The 7,442-nt window shown below is 48.1% G+C and overlaps 1 protein-coding gene across 1 annotated transcript in view; it reads right to left on the bottom strand.

Moving 5' to 3' along the window:
* Positions 1 to 779: 779 nt before the first annotated feature.
* PRPF8 (pre-mRNA processing factor 8) overlaps positions 780 to 7,442 on the bottom strand; it is a 29,201-nt gene continuing 22,538 nt past the window's right edge. Inside the window, exons 35-43 of the mRNA XM_005858318.2 lie at positions 5,911 to 6,024; positions 5,657 to 5,830; positions 5,182 to 5,375; positions 3,959 to 4,198; positions 3,721 to 3,862; positions 2,088 to 2,228; positions 1,830 to 1,969; positions 1,526 to 1,728; positions 780 to 1,136 (exon numbers count right to left, since the gene is read on the bottom strand). Coding sequence (XP_005858380.1) covers positions 982 to 1,136; positions 1,526 to 1,728; positions 1,830 to 1,969; positions 2,088 to 2,228; positions 3,721 to 3,862; positions 3,959 to 4,198; positions 5,182 to 5,375; positions 5,657 to 5,830; positions 5,911 to 6,024 — 1,503 coding nt within the window. The 3' untranslated portion in view covers positions 780 to 981. The remainder of the gene's footprint in view (positions 1,137 to 1,525; positions 1,729 to 1,829; positions 1,970 to 2,087; positions 2,229 to 3,720; positions 3,863 to 3,958; positions 4,199 to 5,181; positions 5,376 to 5,656; positions 5,831 to 5,910; positions 6,025 to 7,442) is intronic.

The following is a 7,442-nucleotide window of genomic DNA, read 5'->3' as shown; positions in this document are numbered from 1 at the left end:
CTCGAGGCCTCCAGCCATGCTCCCCAGGCGCCGCCCTCCTGGGCTCCATGTCCCCCGAAGGCCAAGGGCTGCGACAGTCACCGCCCCCAACCCTAACTGGGGCAGGAAAAGCCAAACAGCTCCCGCCCAGGAAACAGTTCAGCGCAGGAGAGGGTGGGGTAGAAGCGACTGGGGAGGAGCAATTAAAGAAAACAGCGTGGGGGAAGGAGACAGTGCTCTGGGCCCCTGGGGCCTGTCCGGTTCAAGTCCCCAAGGTCACAGGAAGCAGGACAGCCAGCCTCCGGCCAGGCGTCCAAGAGGTGAGGCTCAGGGCTGTAAGTGGTCACTTTGTCCAGCCCTCCCCAGTGCCCAGGCCAGGCTCCACCCCTGTGCCTGGAGTCACGGGGCCCCACTGGGCTGCCAACCACACAGGGCAAGAGGTGAGTCGCTGGGCTGTCACTGGCCTCAGCCAGAGCGCCAACTGTCCAGGCATGTGCCTGTGCCCTGACCAGGAGTGACATAAAGCTTAAGGGGCCAGGCTGGCACATAGCTGCAGAGAACAAGTCACAAGCTTCCTGGCTCAGGAAATGGCATCTGCTCCAAGGGATGATTTGCAAGTATTTTGGAGCAAAATTGGCAAATGTGGGCAAGGTGGTAGGAGTGTGAAAGCCCAACCCCCATGTCAGTTCCCAGTGTCTACTGGATATTTAGCCCCACAACCCCTGAGGGGTCCTCCTTTCCCCTCACCTGCCAATCCTACACCCAGAATTTGAGCTCAGAGGGGGAAAACACTCAAAAACTCCAATTTATACAAAATTTATTATACTGTTCAGGATTACAGGTCACCAGGAGTCAACAACACAACAACAAGCACAAAATAGAGGAAAAAGGGGCCAAGCTGATGAATGTCACCAGCTAGTCTGTGGGAGGTGGGGCGGGGGGTGGGGGGGCCCTAAAAGGCTCCAGCCTTTGGGGAGTCTGAAGCAGGAGGTGAGGACACAACTAGGCGTAGAGGTCCTCTCGGTCCGCAGAGTAGACCTCCCCCTCCTGCAGGAGCGCGAAGTTGAGGAAGTGGGACGGCCTGTGCACCTCGTGGTAGAACTCTTTGGGGTTTGCCAGCTGCAGCTCATACTTCATGTTGGGATCATGCCGTACACCTTGGGGTAGATAAAAACGTCCAATATTAACAAGGTCCACCTATCTCACCCAGCTGGGGCCCCTGGGCCATCTCCAAACCAGAGTCAGGCCCCAAGTGCTAAGGATGAGGGCCTAACCCAGTGATGGCGAACCTTTTGAGCTCGGCGTGTCAGCATTTTGAAAAACCCTAACTTAACTCTGGTGCCGTGTCACATATAGAAATTTTTTGATATTTGCAACCATAGTAAAACAAAGACATATTTTTGATATTTATTTTATATATTTAAATGCCATTTAACAAAGAAAAATCAACCAAAAATATGAGTTCGCGTGTCACCTCTGACAAGCGTGTCATGGGTTTGCCATCACTGGCCTAACCCCAGCCCCTTCCCTGAGCTTCCCCACTTACCCATAAAGTTGTAGTTCCATGAGGACTGGGCAGGGACCATAAAGAAGCCGAGGAAGCGGTCTGACAGCAGCATCTGGACCCTCTCATAGTGCGAAGGTAGGTAGCCCTTGGGGTTGTTGCCCTTGTCTGTGTTCTGGCGGCCCCATTCATAGCCACTGGGGGTCAGCTTGTAGGCTGTCAGTGTGCAGGAGCCTGGTGTGAAGCTGAAAGAGGGATGAGGATAAAGTCAGAGCTTAGGTCACCATTCTGGGTCCTGGCCTGCAATGCTGGCCCATTCATACTTTCCATGGGAGCTCAAGCCCACCTGCAGGTGATGATGATGGTTTTCTCGCCATCCCAAGATGGGTTGTCAGCCATGATCTTGGCATGGGTGGTGACATCCTGGGGCGATAGCTGGGGGGACTCATTGGGCTGAGTGTGGATCCAACCTAAGGGTTCCATCTCCTATAGGCAAAGAGCAGTAAAAAACGATTTAAAGTCCTATCTGCAGACAGGAATCCCACTCATGAAGGTAAGGTCTGCCTTCCCTCCCCAACCCTCGCAGCAGAAAACCCCCATTGACCTTGAGATACTCATGCTGGGGCAGCTGGTTAGGCAGGTGCACAGTCTGGTGGGTACCCCACTGTGGTACCATCACGATGCAGCGGATTTCCTTCACCTGGGGGTTATCTGGTGGGCTAACCCCATACAGGTATCCTGCAATCTGGAGACAAGGGGATCAAGAATCAAAATGATTCTTAGTACCAGCCTAGACCTGGTCTTTTAGCCGTTTCCTTCCCTTCCTTAAGAACAAATTTCTCAAAATGTGGTCAGAATCTATCACATCAGAATCACCTGAGACCCGGCTGGTGCTTCTCAGTGGTTGAATGTCGACCTATGAACCAGGTCATGTTTGATTCCTCTTCTCAGTGGTTGAATGTCGACCTATGAACCAGGTCACGTTTGATTCCTGGTCAAAGGCACATGCCCAAGTTGCGGGCTCAATCCCCAGTGAGAGGCACGCAGGAGGCAGCCAACTGATTGATTAGTCTATCATTGATGTTTCTATCTCTTCCTCTCCCTCTCCCTTCCTCTCTGAAATAAAAAAAAACGTGTTTGCTTGTTGTTAAAAAGAATCACCTGGGTGCTTGGTCACAACATTAAACATGGACCTTATCTCAGAATGACCACATCAGAATCTCCTGAGTGGGGTCCAGGAATCTGCACTGCTCCCCAGTTGATTATCTAAGTATAGTATCTATAAACAAATGAAAACTTCTTTAAAACCAGCAATAGGTGGTATTTTAAGTTTTACAAAGTTAAGAGGACCTGTGTTCCTATAAATCACCCACACAGAATATTAACAAACTTTTCAAATTCACCAAACAGGCCATAAATGGTGTTTTACAACACGTGAATTTCCCTATTTACTAGTAAAGGTGAGCATTTTTTCATATTATATTTGCCACCTGTAGTTCCTTTTCTGAACTACATCTGTAATCTTTGCCCAATCTTCTATAGTTATCTTTTTTTAAAAAATCAACTTCTGAGAATTCCCTATTCTAGATCTTAATCCATTATATCTATGGTTATGCAAATAATTTTTGTTTTTAGGGTATCTGTTGTGGTACCCTTTGACAGACACACAAGTTATTCATTTTGACTGGTTTTGTGCTTTGTGTCTTATTTAGAGGGCTATCCCAAAACTAATAAATGTTTTCCTCTAATATTATACAGTTTAGTATTTTAAATAGGTATTTATTCCACCTGGATTTTATTTTTGTAAGTGGTGTGAAGTAGGGATCTAGATTACTTTTTCTGATTGCTTCAATATCATAAGGCATCCTTAATCCTAGACTTGATATACCATATTTATTATATGCACATGAATGTTTCTGTGTAGGTGCTATTCTCTTAATTGCCATAACTTTATGTTTTGATATCTGGTGGGGGTCAAAACCCTCCTTACTGGAGTTCGACCAGGGGGTGGGGTGGCCCGCCAACCGCCCCCCCTCCCCAGGTCACATCAGCCTGATTTGTGCAGGGCAGGCCAGGCTGGACCCCACCCATGCACAAATTCGTGCACTGGGCCTCTAGTCCTTGTATATTTACTTTTCCATGAATCTTGAAACCTCAAGTTCCAGGAAACCTTAGGTGAGTTGTAGATACATAAAATGTTTGGCTACACCGTGGCCCAGCTGAGCACACTTACTCACTTGGGCCCGAAGGTCAGATATGCAGATGAACTTCTTAAGCACATTCTTGGGAAGGATATAGGTATAACCAGTCTCCTTGATGTCATCAGATGAAACATAGATGTGATTGGTCCTTAGGTGCAGGTTGGCAGCAGAGATGGCCCTAAAAACAGGTAGGAATGTCAGCATTTCTCAACCCAAGCACTGTAGGTAGCCCAGCAGGCCCTTCCATCCCTACCCCTTTGGCCCCTTACAGTACCTGACCCTCCATTCAGTTTTTGATGAGAAAGTCTGGGTCTCATAGTTGCTGGTGGTGGAGGTGATGATCTCATCCCCGTGCTTGTTAACAGTACGAGTCTGTGTTGCCGTCAGCTGTGACTGTTCCTTGGTCTGCTTCTCAATCTCAGCTATCTGCTGCCGCTGCTGTGACGGTGCAGAGATCTCCATACCCAGGATGATGTCTCGAATCTCTGACTGTGTCAGTGAGGCCACATTCACACTGAGGGGACAGTGTGGGTCACACAAGGGTCCCTTTCCCTCGGTCACTTATGCCTCAATGGCAAGAATGTAACTTGGGTACAAGGGAACGCATATTATCCCAGACAATCATCAAGTGACACTTGTAAAGGAAGTGTGAAGTGCAGATGTGCTAATACATTTGTACTAACATCTGCCACACCCCAGGATGGCCCTGTGCAGGTGCACTTTTCAGCCAGGCTCAAACCTGCTCAGCATCCATACCTCCCATTTTTCCTTGATAAAAAGTGCCCTAGCGCAGGACAATTCTCAAAAACAGAAACCCGGAAACATGTTCTCAGAGCTGGTACTGTCAGTCAACCTAGGGGATACTTGAAAAGCTACAGACACCTTTGGTTCCCACAATTACAGGGAAGGAGAGGGAAGAAAGGTATGTGTGTGCTATTAGCAGTGGTACCTCAGGGCCTGGGATGTTAAAACTTCCTGTAATGCATGGACAGTAAAGAAATGCCCTGCTCAAAATGGCAATAGTGCCTCCACTGAGAAACAATGCCCAAGGGTCAGAATGAAGCCCCAAAACACAGACTCTTCCTTCACTATCTGAAGACACTGCCTTCCTTTCTTCTATAGGCAATTCCCAGGACAATTCTTGAGAAACACCTGAGGCTAAATGTTTCAAAAAACCCAGAAACTGCCCTGGCCAGTTTGCTCAGTGGATAGAGCATCAGCCTGCAGACTGAAGGGTCCCGGGTTGGATTCCAGTCAAAGGCACATGCCCAGGTTGTGGACTCCATCCCCAGTGAGGGGTGTGCAGGGGATAGCCAATCAATGATTCCCTTTCATCATTGATATTTCTATCTCTCCCTCTCCCTTCCTCTCTGAAATCAATAAAAATATTTTTAAAAAACCACACACAAAAAAACCCCAAAACAGAAACCATATACTGTACCACTTATTTCACCCTTTTTGTCTCTTCCATCTGCCTCCCCACCCGCAATTGCTCACTTGTTTTTCTTGCCGTAGTCGGCCAAGATAAGATCCTTGAGCTGCACCTCCACCTTAATCCATTCCTCGTCAGTCAGAGTGGGCCAGATGTGGTGTGGTTCTGTAATAGTAGTCTTGTCTGGCTTCAGGATCACCTTTGCCCGGTCATTGTTCACATGCAGGGCACGCAGAATCAAGATGAGACGGGAGAAAGCCTGGAAAGAGATGAGGCAGTGTCGGGGGAGGCCAGACACTTAATGTTCTTTCCTTTCCTTGATCCTATTCTGTCATGGAACCAGGAATTGATTTCGAACTCTAAGGTGCTACCTCCTATCCCCTCACCATGAATCAACTTGATATGCAGAACAGAGTCTCTGTCCACATGTTGAGAACGGCCCCCATGAGGGGCCTGTGGTTAAAACCAAGGCACAAGATTTTCTCGTGGCCCCAAACCCACTCCTCTTAAAGTGATCCTCTTCTTGAGGTAGCTTCATACCGTGTAAGATGAGATCGTCTTGAGCCAGTCATCATAGAGGTTAAAGAGAACCATCTGGGGCTCAGTGGCTTTCAGGATGAGGTCCCCAAACTTTTCCACCTTAAGACAAGCCTGGAAGGGCAGTTGGAGCTCTGACCCTTTGATCACGATATTGGGGAAGTCCAGCAAGTGCACCTGAGACAAGATCAAATCCAAGATTAGAAACAGCCTGCAGGTCTCAGCCTTCCTTTCTTCTAACCTCACCCACCTCTCACCTCCAATGGGTCCAGCATGCCCTTTCTGGTGACAATGATCTGCTTTGGCTGCTCCTCCACAGGGAGAGATCGGATCAGGGCAGCCACCTCCTCAGCCGTCTTCCACTTAGCCAACTAAGAAGCAAGGGAAAGAAATAAAAACTGAGTCTCCACTCTTCCAGGTAAACCAGAAGACTCAGTCTTTAAATAATTGAACTATGTTTCTTTTTTTAATATATTATTGATTTCAGGGAGGAAGGAAGAGAAACATCAATGATGAAAATCGTTTATCGACTGCCTCCTGCACGCCCCACACTTGGGAATGGCCCAAAACCTAGGCATATGCCCTGACTGGGAATCGAACCGTGACCTCTTGGTTCACAGGTAGACGCTCAACCACTGAGCCACGCTAGCTGGGCAAACTATTGAGCACTGTTAGGTACTTCGAAAGTAAAGTAAGAGGTGTCAAATGGCATTGCCCCAAAGGGTTTTTCTACCTAGCTGGCTATATAAAACTCATACAAGCTGGTATTTGATTATACTACACTATGTCAGGGACAAAAGAAATTAAGACCAACGGTCATAAAGAGCTGCAGAAAGAGGTCTTAAGGAATGAGTAAGACTGATAAACAGAGGAAGAGCAGAGTTCATTCTAGAAAGAAAGATATATGAGCAACGCCACAAAGGTGAGAGGAACATTAGGGTTTTGTGATACTAGGACCGCAGACTAACTGCACGAGGAAACATGCCATAAAGGAAGAGAAACTGTGGCTGGACAAGTTATAGCTCAGCCAGATATCAAGTGTCTAGGAAGCCAAAGAGGAGGTAATTCAGCAAGGAGGGGCAAGCAAAGGCTTTGAGATAAGGAAATTTGGTGAAAGTGACATTTTATTTTTTAAAATCTACTTTTTATTAATTTCAGAGAGGAAGGGAGAGGGATAGAGAGATAGAAACATCAATGATGAGAGAGAATTATTGATTGGCTGATGGAGCCTGCAACCTGGGCATGTGCCCTGACTGGGAATCAAACCTCCTGGTTCATAGGTCAATGCTCAACCACTGAGCCACTCCAGCCGGGCAGAAAGTGACATTTTAAGAATGCTTGATGCTGGCTTTCCCTCCAGGAAGCATGCCCACGCCATTCCCTTCCCCCTCTTCTTTCCTTACAGGCACTTATTTCCTAAATTCCAAGGGACCCCATGAGACTTGCAACCAGGGGAGCAATGGGCAGCGGCAGTTCATCCCAGGCTAACCCTCTGAACCTGTCTCCAGGCCCCTTTCCTCTGACTCCTCCAGGAGCCAAAGCAGCCCCGCCCAGGCTCTCCTGTTGCTTCTTCTATGCCCATCCTTGCTTCACTGTCCTGAGTGTATTTTTGCTGTGGTCAATAAATTATTGCTTGCTTTTAAGAAAGAAAAGAGCCCTGGCCGGTTTGGCTCAGTGGATAGAGCGTCGGCCTGCAGACTCAAGGGTCCCAGGTTCGATTCCAGTCGAGGGCATGTACCTTGGTTGCGGGCACGTCCCCAGTGGGGAGTGTGCGGGAGGCAGCTGATCG

Source organism: Myotis brandtii, unplaced genomic scaffold (genome assembly GCF_000412655.1).
Source record: "Myotis brandtii unplaced genomic scaffold, ASM41265v1 scaffold1167, whole genome shotgun sequence".
Classification (NCBI taxonomy): Eukaryota; Metazoa; Chordata; class Mammalia; order Chiroptera; family Vespertilionidae; genus Myotis; species Myotis brandtii.
Note: the sequence above shows the minus strand (reverse complement) of the source record. Positions and strands in the feature narration are given on the sequence as shown.